The 13,184-nt window shown below is 49.2% G+C and overlaps 1 protein-coding gene across 2 annotated transcripts in view; it reads left to right on the top strand.

Annotated features, from left to right (window-relative positions):
- Positions 1-13,184, top strand: part of PCSK6 (proprotein convertase subtilisin/kexin type 6) — a 191,294-nt gene that overhangs the window by 125,798 nt on the left and 52,312 nt on the right. For both annotated transcript variants that reach the window (XM_019460080.2, XM_019460081.2), the window contains exons 12-13: positions 3,528-3,716; positions 7,561-7,697. In XM_019460080.2, the coding sequence (XP_019315625.1) occupies positions 3,528-3,716; positions 7,561-7,697 (326 nt within the window). The remainder of the gene's footprint in view (positions 1-3,527; positions 3,717-7,560; positions 7,698-13,184) is intronic.

Here is a 13,184-nt window from a genome sequence, read left to right as displayed (position 1 = left end):
GAACTGTATCTGTGAGCATCTGTGCTTTATCTCCATTTATTTTGTGCATCCATTAGCAGGACATTTCTTAAGGTATCAGAAAAACCTAAGAGAGGTGATTTGGGGGTGGATGGGGCGGGGCGTCTGGGAGTCCTCACATGTTTTTCCCATATAAATTAATGGTAATTGCTTCTTTGCTTAATGCCTTTGCTCTCAGCTTGAAAAAGATTTCATAGGAACACTCTACTTTCAGACAGCAGGGAAAACCCATACTTGAAAATATTTATCTTTGGCTCTGAATTTTACTGTGATGCTATCGGAGTCCAAGCATTGTGATTTGGTGAGTGCCTTGAATTTATTAAAGCGGATTTTGTTTCTACACATTTACAAGATGTTAGATGCTATTATACACTGGAGAAAAGTTCAGAGGTCAAAGGTCAGGAGGCACTAGGAAGTTATTGTCAAGACTGCTCCACCCTCAAGAGAAGGGAGCTGTTCACGAGACTTGAGGATAAAAGGAGAACATCTGGAGTATCAGTAATTAAGTCTGAAATGTGGTTCAACAGGAAGTGACAAGTCTGTCCTCAGAGATCTTTTCAAAGTAGGACAGTCTCCATAGTTTAAATATCTATCGCTGGGTCTGGAGATAGGTCTCTTGGGATTTTTTAACTCCTTGGGTTCTTTTAGGGCCCTTGGGGGATGGCCTTGCATACACAGACAACAATTACAGAATTTAATCACAGTGGGACGTTTTTAGTTATCTTGGGAACTTTAAGGCCTTTCTAAATCAGTTTTCATGGTTAAAATACAATTTAGCTGTGTTCGTGTGACAAAGATAACGCCCCTGCACCGTTTAAACTAAAAAATACACAGCTTTGCAGTCCACTTGCATTTTCTGTGTTATCTTTGAAATAACTGTACGATGGGGAATAACTTCCTTTTTTCTACCCATCAATGATTTCGCCTTCTGCATAGGAGTTAATCCTTACAGAGTGATGGCTTTTGATTTTCAGCTTCCCCATTTCTACTTGGAGTTTCTATCTGAAATACAGAAAAACTTCAACTTGACTATCCTGAAACATTTTAAAGCCTCCCCCTCACCTCCCTTCTCTTTATAGGAAATGTAAAAGCCCCTGATTTGGAATATTAGGTTATTTGTTCCAACAAGAACAATAAAAGGTGGGGAAGGTTAACTTCAAGTAAGGAGGGTAATGCCTCGTTGTCCTTGAGTGGATGTCCTGGGCTCCCCACCCTTTCCTAGAACTTGCAGAAATGAGGAGGTCTGGTGGCCTGTGACAGTGTGGGTTCATACAAACTGTTATAATTAGCCTTGTTCCCCAGAGAAAGGGACTCCTTGCCCCCCCCAGGCAGGGGTAATGTCTTAAGTTTGAAAATCTAATCAGGCTGGGCTTTAATTTCCAAAGGAAGGAGTTGTGGGCTGCCCACCCCCAGCCAGCCACCCTGCAGGCAGGGGCAAGGTGGCCTCCGGGCATTAGAGCAACCAAGCTTTCTGACCTCTGGGGTGGCCTAGCAGCTAGAGTCCAGTGGCAAGAATAAAAGTGTCAAATACAAGAAGCTTTCATAATCTCACTATTTAACACTACTTGAGATGGTTTTTGTTGTTGTTGTTGTTGTTGTTTTGTTGTTGTTTTTCTCTAGATGTCAACACTGTGGCTGGGGCACAGGGGAAGTGGGCAGGTGAGGGTGGGGTCTGTTTGCCATATCTTATACCCCTTCCTGTTCTCTGAAATCCTATGCCTTATCTTTAGGATTAAGAATGCCTCAGTGGGCAGGTGCCTGGGTGGCTCGGTTGAGCATCAGACTTCATTCGGCTCAGGTCATGATCTCACTCATGATCTCATGAGTTTGAGCCTGGCTTCAGGCTCTCTGCTGTCAGCATGGAGCCTGCTTCGGATCCTCTGTCCCCGTCTCTCTCTGCCCCTCCCCCATTTGTGCTCTCTCTTTCAAAAATAAATAAAACGTTAAAAAAAAAAAAAAAGGAATTCCCTGGTGGGATTTCAGGTCTATTTCTAGGTCTATTTCTATCTCCCGAATGGCCAAAGGTTGGAGGGATAGCGCAGGTTTTTAAACTTTCTTATGGCTTTTGTTTCTGCTTTAGCTTGACCTTCCTCTTGGGCCCAGGAAAGGCTCTGCATCTGGCACAGCGGGGGGCCTGCTGACCTGTAAACACAGACAGGAAAATTTGGGAGAAGGCAGTGAAAGAAGTCAGCATCTCTAAATCAATTTATGATGCATGCAAATCATGTTTTCAAATATTTACAGAGTCTCTGAGGGAATTACATCACTGTTTATAACTGTTTTGATTGTTTTTTATGACTCAGGCCCTGTAGAGCCAAGCGATGTAATTCCTGAGAGATGCTGAGACTACGCTGCAAGCCTCCCCTCCCGAGCGGAAAGTCGGGGTGTAATGAGAAAAGCGCTCCCCTTAATAGACGGAGCTTGGCTGAGCAATGGGGGATTATTAATGTGCTGCTGGGTGGCAGGAGATCTTTCCTCAGTTTACAAGTGGTGGGGGCGGTGGGGGCAACCGTGGTAGCCCAGAATGGGCGGGAGCGCCTGGCCTGGATGTGGCAGGGCACGGCACGTGCAGGTGTGAGCTTTGTGTCTGCCTCCTCTGGGGAGTCTTAGAAGATTCTGGTGGAAATAAGCCATGAATGATTGGGGTTTGATGCTTGTCCTCAGATCCCATCCCATATGGCAAAACTTCCCTGACTTCATAAAGAGAACTGTCATCCATTCCTATCAGAGGACAGGGGAGGGAGGGGCCCCCAGTCTCCATGCACAGCAGTAGGGACTGGACCAGTTCCTGTCCATCTTCCATGACTCTGGTCCAGTCACTACAGCCTTGACCAGTGCAGTTAGCACAAGAGCACAATTCCAGCCCTTGACCATATCTCCTCATCCCCAGTGTCTTAAACACAAGTGTGGGTCCACACAGCATCCTTGTGGAACAGTGTGGAACAGAGGTGGGAGCAGTGAACTCCAGCCTCACCTCCCAGCTCTGCTCCTCAGTAGCTGTGTGACCTTCGGCATGATCCTTGACCTCTTTCTGGATTTAATAGATTAATCCTGGTAAATTCTCAGTGCCATGTCTAGCTTCTGGCATGCAATCAGTTCCGGAAATGTTTGCTGTTATTAGTCAGCTTGGTGACTTATATTATCAAGGCTGGTCTTTGAAACAAAGTAGTGGGGTTCTAAAGCCTGGCTCACCCCAGCAGTTGAGGAAATGAGGTGGCCAAAGGCTACTTAGAGAGAAGCCAGCTTGTGGGCACTGAGGGGGCCGATCACTGGGTATGTTAGCAGAGTCTGTATGAGAAGCCATTCTTTGTGTCTCTAAGCAAATTCCAGGACACCAAACATCTTCTGGGCCAGCAAGATAGCTCCACTGGGAGCACCCAAGAGTGGGACATCCAAGAGGGGCTAGAGCTCTCCTCCCTGGGAGTTCCTGGGAAGACCTGAGTCCATGGCCCTCACTCGAGACTTGGAGCTTCTGGTGTCACGTCCTGAGTCCCTCCCTCCTCTCCCAGGAGCATCCCTGTGGTGCAGACGCTTCGGACCACCGCCCTGACCACTGCCTGTGCGGACCACTCAGACCAGCGTGTGGGTTACCTGGAGCATGTGGTGGCTCGCATCTCTATTTCCCACCCACGCAGGGGAGACCTCCAGATCCACCTCATTTCTCCCTCGGGAACCAAGTCTCAACTCTTGGCAAAGAGGTAAGGCCAGGCTGGCCTAGTGGGGCAAAGGCTGGGGGTTGTCAGGAGGGCCTATCCAGCCCCAGGTCACAGTGTCCCTGCAGGGCCCTCCTCCCCAGGGCAGGTTGGTTCTTCAGCAGCTTCCTCTTGGAGATACTCAGATGTATACCCCACCAACCTGAAACCTGGCCTTCAAAACCGTCCTTCCTGGAAAACTTTTGTTTCCAGGCAGGAGAGATAAGGGTTTGGAGAGATTTATGGAATTCTGGCTATGACTTAATTGCTCTTCAAAGTGCACCAGAGATCATTTTTCTCACATTCACTCGGCATCTGGAGTAAAAGCTTGTATTAGGGAAGGACTGCTTTGCCCGCTGAAGCTTCTGCATGGTTCTCCAGTTGTGGGGTGTGCTCTTGAACTTGTGTGGGCAGGAGGCTCTGCTCCATGGGAGACTGGCTCGCTTGGGGCGCTCGGTGGCTGCTCTCTACAGCCTTCTCACCCATGTGCCTGAGAGGGTCCCACTCAGGACCAATAAACAGCCTCTGAACTCTGGGGTCTCACATAGGCTTTGTGGAGAGCCATGGAGCCATTTCTTCCACAAAGTCAGAAACAAGAAAGAAGTACTTTGATGCATTTGTGTTGCTTGCAGGTAACTGCAGTGAGGGGATTAATGGGAGGTTGGGGGAGGGGGCAAGGGGGACTGGGGCTTCCTTCCAGCCCCTTCTAGCTAAGAGGCAGAGGGAAAAAGAAAGGTTTCAGGACAAACCAGCACTTCCAGCTTCTCTTGAAAAACAGCTGGCAACTGTGTCCCCCGCCGCCTCAGGAAGCACCCTGCCACTACCTGTCCTCTGGGCCGTGGCCCCACTGCCTGCTTGCCCACACTGGGCCCACATGACCCATTTGGGTTCCCTGCCTGGGGCTGCAGCCATATTTGGGCTGTAGGATTCAGAAAATGGGGGTTGAGTGAAGGCCTCCATTCAGGACCAGGTAGGAGTTGCCATTTCTCTTAGCCCCCTTCCACCCCACCCCTACTTTGCGTAAGACAGAGAGATTGCCTGCAGAGATGAAAGACTGAATGCTCTTGCCAGCCAGTTGTCTGAAGGAGTGGGGAGTTTGTCCTCTGGAACCAGCCCTGAGACCAGATCCTGGCTTCATGGGTTCCAAGGGCTTGGCCATCAGGCTCAGTCCCCACCAGGTTAGGTTCCACCCTCGTAGAATGAGAGCGACAGGGGGCATCTCTCCCTCCTGAAGGTAGGCCTGGGCCACACTCTGCCTCTGCTCTTGGGAGACCAGCAAGGCTGTGAGCAGTTTGAGAGTGCCAGCTGGCAAGCCAACGCTTTATTTATGCTATTTTGCAACCAGAGTTGCTATTATTATTACTGGAACTTTTAGAGATTTCATCTAAAAGTCCAAATTTCTAGCATTCCTTGAAACATTGAAGTTCTCTGATAAGGGCCCTCATTCCCTGTTCAAACACCAGACTGGAGCTGGGCGGATGGGCGGGGCCACTTCAAGGCACCTTAGGTCCCCGTCCTTACAGTAGCACGGAGGCCGGGCACAGGCTCCACTTCTCTGGGCTCTCATGAAGTCACCTTCCTAGAGCCCCCTTTGTTCCATGCTGCACACCAGGAGGCATCTAAGGTGGTGAGGCCTGACTTCGAGGCAGGAGCTGGATCCAGGCACCAAATGGTGACCTGGGTTGACCAAGAGCCACAGTGAGGCTTAGGGGTTGGGGCGGCAGGTCAGAGGCCAGCAGGGCAGCAGTGACCTGCGAGGACCCACGCCGAGATGGGCTGTGGGCCCAGAGAGGTGAGATTATACCCTGCTCCTTCACCTCCTGGCTGGGCACCCAGGAGTCACCCATTTCTCCTCCCTTTATCCCTCACCTCTGGAAATGTCATTTCACTCCCATCACAGTCCAGAATGCTACAAGCACTGGATGCTGATGATGTAGATGAAAATGCCCGGCACATGTAGCTGCCCTCCCTCCCTGTCCTGCTTACATCCACCTGACCTGGAAGAACCTTCCAGCACCCCAGCATCCCCCCGCCTGGCCCCTGTGCACTCTGCTCTCCTCCCCTTCTAACCTCCGTCCTGTTCAAGCCCAGTGTGTGCCCCTTAGATGGGAACGAGCGGGGCCTGCCAAGTTCATTCGCTTCAAGACTACCCATTAGCTAGGAGGTGCTGTACCTGTGCCATCAAGCACTTGAAACCTGCCTTGAGGCCATTTGGCAGTCATCTGAGTCTTGGGAATTTGTTTTTTTCCAAGGCACGGAGTTTGTGATTATATCAAGAGTTTGTATTTGGGCGATGTATTACTTCTACTTTATTTCGCATCTTGCTCAATACGGCAGCTTTTTCAGGTTGCCAGATTTTTTTTCACCAAGAGTTAAGTTGACATTTCGTTAAGTACTTCAGCCCTTAGAAGACAATTTGTCTTTGTTCTGTCCAGGCGGGTCAGGTTCAGTTTGGCATCGTGTGTGAAAATCAGCCTTGACCTTTGCAGTTTCTTAGAAGAACGTACAGGGTGTGGCCCTCCCCCTCACTATTCGCCAAGCGAAGAACATTCTTCCGATAAAGGTTTTTATACATTCGTTGGATGTTCGGAGGACACCCAAATCAGGCATCCAGTCTTACATCACACCAAATATGTATCTGAACTTCTGATGACAAATAAAGAGCTCTTGGGTAAAGACAGTGTTCCACAATAGAGCTAGAAAATTAGACTGGGAAGGAAGAGTAAGAGAGAAGAACCTGAGATTGTTTCTTCCAAGGAGAGGAGACTAAGCAGGGCACAGGGTGTGGGAAGAAAGAGAGTGCCCATAACTTGCTTCCTGTTTCCTGCTCAAGTCAAAGAAGAGGAAATGGATCTGGGTTGAAGTCCAGAAGGACCTTGGGGTAGCAAAGGACCAAGGGAGGCTCATCAGAACCTACAAGGGGAGGCTTGCTGAGGGGCGGGAGCTCCTGTGCCTCCCCGTGCTGCACCCAGGGGTGCCTCCCACCCACACTGGAGAACAACCAGGCCTCTTATGTCATCTCTTCCAAATGCACCTGTTGAAGCCTGTTAAGCCCTGGAGAGTTGCACGTTTCTCCTTCTTTGTATCTCCTGGAGAATAGCACGTAAGAGCTGGGTCCATGAGAGATGTGAAGGTTTCATTCGTTCCATAAGCCAGCATTTTAGAAAGGTTTCCTCTGTGATGCCCTAGGTGTTTAAGTCAAAGAATCATGTGGCCTAGCCTCTTTCTGCCTTTGTGCACCCAGGCATTGGTCCAGATCCTCTGTAGGAGGGAAGGGGTAGGAAGGAACCAAACACCTGAAGGAACATGGGGTGGGGGGGTGGGGGGTTTGAGGACCTTCTTTGGTAATCTCTTACACACCTCCCTGTGCTGGAAAGAACAAAGACAGGAGTCCGAATGCCGTTGGGTGAGTCCCAGCTCAGCTGGTTCCTGGCTGTTGGACCTGCCATGAATCACTACCCTTGGGATCTCTCCATCAGTAAACTAGGATGGCAGGAAGAGCCCATTGCTGGCTGAGTCCGTCTCATGTTGGGCATCTGTAAGTCCTGCCAGCCTGCCTACCTCTCAGAATGTTCAGGGGACCCAATGGGATAATGGAGGTGAAGCTGCTGTCCAGGGCTGTGTCGTAATACAAGGGTTTGAAAGCGGTCACCATTGTACCTGCACCTGTGCCTGTGCTGAGGGCCAGGCTCTTTTTCCTTCCGTTCTCAGACCTGCTGCCCTGGAGGTGCCACTCAGCTGAATAGTACTGTCACCTAAGTAATTATGAGCTGGGAGAGAGCCCTCCTCGGCCTGCCCCACCCCCTCCTTTCCAGATCCTTGTGTTCTCACCCCGAGTCTCCAATTGCAGATTGCTGGATCATTCCAATGAAGGGTTTACAAACTGGGAATTCATGACCGTGCACTGCTGGGGAGAAAAGGCCGAGGGGGAATGGACCTTGGAAATCCAAGACATGCCGTCCCAGGTCCGCAACCCCGAGAAGCAAGGTCAGTTGTTCTCAGGAATTTCCAGACCACTTTTATTATTTCTACCTTTTTGTTAACTCAGACTTTTATTTAACTTGTGTCTCTCATAATTCTTTCTTTTCTTTTTCTTCTTCTTTTTTTTTTATGGAGGTAAAATTCACCATTTAAATCCTTTTAAAGTGTGTAACTAGGGGCGCCTGGGTGGCTCAGTCAGTTAAGCGTCCGACTTGGGCTCAGGTGATGATCTCACGGTTCGTGAGTTCGAGCTCCACGTCAGGCTCTGTGCTGACAGCTCAGAGCCTGGAGCCTGCTTGGGATCTGTGTCTCCCTCTCTCTGCCCCTCCCCTGCTCATGCTCTGTCTCTCCCTCTCTCTCAAAAATAAATACACATTAAAAAATAAATAAATAAAGTGTGTAACTAAATGGCCTTCAGTACATTCACAGTGTTTTACAACTTACCACTTAACTAAATCCAGAACTTTGTCATCACCCCAAAGGGATACCCCATACCCACTAAGCAGACACTCCCCATTCTCCCAGCCCCCAGCAACCCCTAATCTACTTGCTGTATCCATGGATTTGCCTCTTCTGGATGTTTCATGTAAATGGAATCACACAATATGTCACCTTTCGTGTACAGTTAGCATAATGTTTATAGTATGTATCATACTTCATGCCCTTTCATGACTAAATACAATTTAATTGTGTGTAAATAATTGCATCTATAACATTTTGTTTATCCTTTCATGAGTTGATGGACAGCTGGGTTCTTTCTACTTAATGACTGTTAGGAATAATGCTGCTTTGAACATCCACATGTAAGTCTTTATGTGGGCATACATTTTCAGTTCTCTTGGTTGTATACGTAAGAATGGAATTGCTGGGTTATATAGTAATTCTATGTTTGACTTTTTGGAGAACCATCAAACTGTTCTCTGCAGTGCTGTACCATTTTATATTCCTATCAGCACTATATGAGGATTTTAGTTTCTCTCTGTCATCATCAGCTCTTGTTTTATCATATCCATTTTCTTATTATAGACATCCTAGTGGGTGTGAAGTATATCTCGTTATGGTTTTGATTTGCACTAATTCCCCTAATGACTAATAATGCTGACCATCTTTTCGTGGGCTTATTGCCCACTTTTATCTTCTTTGGAGAAATGTGTATTCATATCTTTTGCTTATTTTAAAACTGGGTTGTTTGTCTTTTATTATGGAGTTGTAAGAGGTTTTTTTTTTTTAATGTTTTTATTTATTTTTGAGAGAGAGACAGAGCACAAGCGGGGGAGGGGCAGAGAGAGAAGGAGACCCAGAATCCAAAGCAGGCTCCAGGCTCTGAGCTGTTGGCACAGAGCCTGACACAGGGCTCGAACTCGCGAACAGCGAGATCATGACCTGAGCAGAAGTCAGACACTTAACCGACTGAGCCACCCAGGCGCCCCAGTGGTTGGAATTTTGATAGAGATTTCACTGAATCTAGTTCAGTTTGGGGAGAATTGCCATCTTTACAAAATTGAGTTCTCCCATCCGTGAACACAATTTACTTATTTATTTTGACTTATCTCGATCTTCTTTCATTTCTATCAGCATTGTTTTGTGGCTGTCAGTCCACATGCCTTGTACATCCTTGGTGACATTTATTCCTAAGTATTTTGTTCTTTTTGATGCTATTGTAAATGGAATGGTTTTCTTACTTTTGCTTTCAGATTGTTTTTTTTCCTCTAGGATGGTAGCCTTTCCTAACTCTCCTTTTGGGTCATAATCATTTCTTGAACTGATCTGTATTGAATTCCTACTTTGGGCCAGGCACTGATGGAGGTGATGAGGCTACACCAGGAGAGAAAATGAGAATAATCATTGCATCTTCTGCCATAGTCACCAACCACAGTCTCTGATGTCTTCACATATCTCTCTGTTGGATTGGGATTTGTAGTAAAGGGACAGGGACTATGCTGTCTGTGGAGACAGTTCCCTGAAGTTTGCTTTCACCGTTCTGTTGTCCCTAGGGGCCTGCTTCTTGATCACCCTAGAACCTTCCCCTGCCCTGGTCCTTTTCTGAGTTTTCATGAAGCACAATTTCAGAGAATTTTTTTCTAACCAGGAAGAACAGAAGAGCATTGACTTGCCTCATGCAGAAAATTGATTTTATTATTTTTTTTTTTTTTGTGAGAGAGAGAAAGAACGATCGAGAGAGAACAAGAGGGGGAGGGGCAGACAGAGAGGGAGACAGAATCTGAAGCAGGCTCCAGGCTCTGAGCTGTCAGCACAGAGCCCGATGCGGGGCTCAAACTCACGAGTCACAAGATCATGACCTGAGATGAAGTCAAATGCTTAACTGACTGAGCCACCCAGATGCCCCCAGAAAATTGACTTAAATTTTTTTTTTAATCTTTATTTATTTTTGAGAGAGAGACAGAATGTGAGCAGGGGAGGAGCAGAGAGAGAGGGAGACACAGAATCTGAAGCAGGCTCCAGGCCCTGAGCTGTCAGCACAGAGCCTGATGTGGGGCTCAAACTCACGAATCATGAGATCATGACCTGAACCGAAGTCGGACACCCAACTGACTGAGCCACCCAGGCACCCTGAAAATTGACTTTAAATGATCAAATCATCTATAAGACCCTGCCTGCCCCCAGTCACTTTCTTTCTGCCTTTAGGATAATAACTATTTTGAAAAAAAGTTACTATAACAGTCTAAAAATACAAAGATGCAAAATTTTACATCACTTGAAATTCAAATTAAACCACTTGAAATTGAAAGTTTATTTATTTTGAGAGAGAGAGAGAGAGAGAGAGAGAGAGAAAGGAGGGGAGGGACATAGAGAGGGAGAGAGAGAATCCCAAGCAGACTTTGCGCTGCCAGCACAGAGCCCAATTGGGGGCCCGAAACCGTGAACCATGAGAACATGACCTGAGCCGAAACCGAGAGTCGGATGCTCAACCCACTGAACCACCCAGGCACCCGAAATTCACATATTTTTAAAGTAGAAGTTCCTGAACTCTTTTAAAACCCTTAAGTGCACTGGGGCGCCTGGGTGGCGCAGTCGGTTAGGCGTCCGACTTCAGCCAGGTCACGATCTCGCGGTCCGTGAGTTTGAGCCCCGCGTCCGGCTCTGGGCTGATGGCTCGGAGCCTGGAGCCTGTTTCCGATTCTGTGTCTCCCTCTCTCTCTGCCCCTCCCCCGTTCACGCTCTGTCTCTCTCTGTCCCAAAAATAAATAAAAAACGTTGAAAAAAAAATTAAAAAAAAAAAAAAAACCCTTAAGTGCACTGACCTACCATTGAAAGTCGAGGATCAGCGTCTCATGCCAGCTGCAGCCACAAGCATCGCGTGCTCCTCGGGTACAAGGTGTTGTTCCTGTGCCATCAGCACTGCCACTTGCACCCGGATGGATGCGTCTGTGGAGCTGTGTGTTCACACAGCACAGCTTGTCCGTCGGAAGCTGAGGCCCATGTCTATCGCGGGGAAGAGCGTGCACACCGTTGTGATTCTGGTAGATGTTTTTTTACACTTCTAAGAACTTTGCAAGTCAGGGTCCCTGTCAGGACCTCAGTGTCCTGGGCTGTGAAACAGAACTGAGCTAGATGTTCTCTGAACCCTCATAGAGGACCTGCCTGTCTCTGAAGCAGTGGCTCGTGTGGCACGTCCACATCCTGGAGGGGGCTCTGCTGGCCTGAGGTTACCCCTCCCCTCTCTCCAGCCTGCCCACATCCCAGTCCTCTTTAGGACCAGCTGGAGACATCCTCTTCCTGCAGGGGTGGGTGGGCGGCAAGATGGGCAGGCACCTACGAGATCCCCACACCCCCTGGACCGGCACTGCCTGCGGGCGACTTTATCAGCATGCAGGTGCTAATGTGGTGTGTCCAGTGGTGCCCGAGATCCTGCAAGACCACATTGCACCCGGCGCTGTAGACCACTGCAAGGATTGGTGGGAAGCCACTGGGGGCTTTTAGGCAGAGGAGAGAGACGGTGTGAACTTCTCTGTTACTAGGTTCACCCCTGCCAGTTTGGTCGGACTACTCTGAACTGTGGTTGGAGTAGAGGAGAGGCACAGTTAAGGGGTCATCACGATGGGAGAGGAAGGTGACTCAGACCAGGGTGGTGGCAGTGGAGTGGTCAGATTCCCGAAGCCGTGTTGAGAGGGCCTGCTGACAGGTAAGATACGGGCTGTGAGGGCAGAGAGGCGACATGGACGACTCCAGAAGTTTGGTTTGGTTCTGGGCAAGAACGGACCCGCAGTTTCCTGGATCTGGAACGCTGAAGGGGTGGGGGTGCTGAAGAGAAGATCGGGAGCTTAGTTTAGGGCAGGGGGTTCCATGGAAGATTCCTATGACAAATCCAGATAGAGATGTGTACCTGGATGGAGGTCTGGGCTGGAAGTACACATTTGGCAAGTAGCTGGTAGTGAAAGCCACAAGTGTGCCCGCACTCTCCCAGGGGGTGAGTGGGGATACCCTGCTGCCCTGCAGGGGTGGGCACTGGAGGGAAATCTACCTACGTAATGATGATTCTCGCAAGTGCAAGTACTGAGCTGTGGGGTTGCTTCGGTGCCCAGCACAGAACTATGCACCACGCACCCCCTACGTCCCTTCCCACCGCCTCTGCTCCCTGTCTCCTGCCTGCACAGCACTCTCCAGCCCTGCCCTCATCTTTCACCCTGATCTCTGGAACCTTGTCTGCTGGCTTCCCCGTGTTCCCAATGCCTCCTGCTGTGCGGATCATCATAGGTGTGCAGTGGTTGTTTGATGAATGAGTGAGTACAGTCGGAATCTTTTGTGATCACCACATGACCAGCTGCTTTACATACCACAGTGGACACAGGCTTAGAGATGCAGGGGATACCTCCCGAGGACGGCCCCACAGTAAGTCCTGAAACAGGCCAATGCCCTTCCTTGGGCATGGTTAGAACCTGCATCTTTGGCTGGTTGAGACAGGAACAGAATAAGCTCTCTTAGCTCTGACCTTCTGTGGCTTATTGGAATTTGGGGGACCGGGGCACACTAAGTGCCTGTGCGTTCCTGAGCAGTTCCCGTGGCGGTTCATTCGCACAAGCTTTGCCCTGCAGGGAGGTGCCACTCCTGAGATGGCCTTTGCAGAAACAAGCAGCAGGCAAGTGGCCTGCTGCTGGTGCCTTACTGCCCTCCCCTCTTTCTGTGTGTGAGGAGGATGGGTTCCTCTCTCCGGGCTGTGCACGCTCAGCACATCCAGGCATTAGCGCCTCCTCCCTGTGCACAGGTGGACTTAGTCTTGGTTCCAACAGCATCTCTCCAGAGTACAGGGAAGAAGAGAAAAAAGAATGAGAAGGGTCTTTCAACCAGTCTGGCTTTCAAAGCAGGGCTATCCTCGGGGGTGCCTGGGTGGCTCAGTCAGTTAAGCGTCCAACTTCGGCTCGGGTCATGATCTCAGTTTGTGGGTTTGAGCCCCGCTCTGACAGCTCGGAGCCTGGATATTGCTTCAGATTCTGTGTCTCCCTCTCTCTCTCCCTCTGTCCCTCCCACTCTCAC

Source organism: Panthera pardus, unplaced genomic scaffold (assembly GCF_024362965.1).
Source record: "Panthera pardus isolate Hobbes unplaced genomic scaffold, ASM2436296v1 HiC_scaffold_24, whole genome shotgun sequence".
Taxonomy (NCBI): Eukaryota; Metazoa; Chordata; class Mammalia; order Carnivora; family Felidae; genus Panthera; species Panthera pardus.
This window is presented reverse-complemented; position numbering and strand designations above follow the sequence as displayed.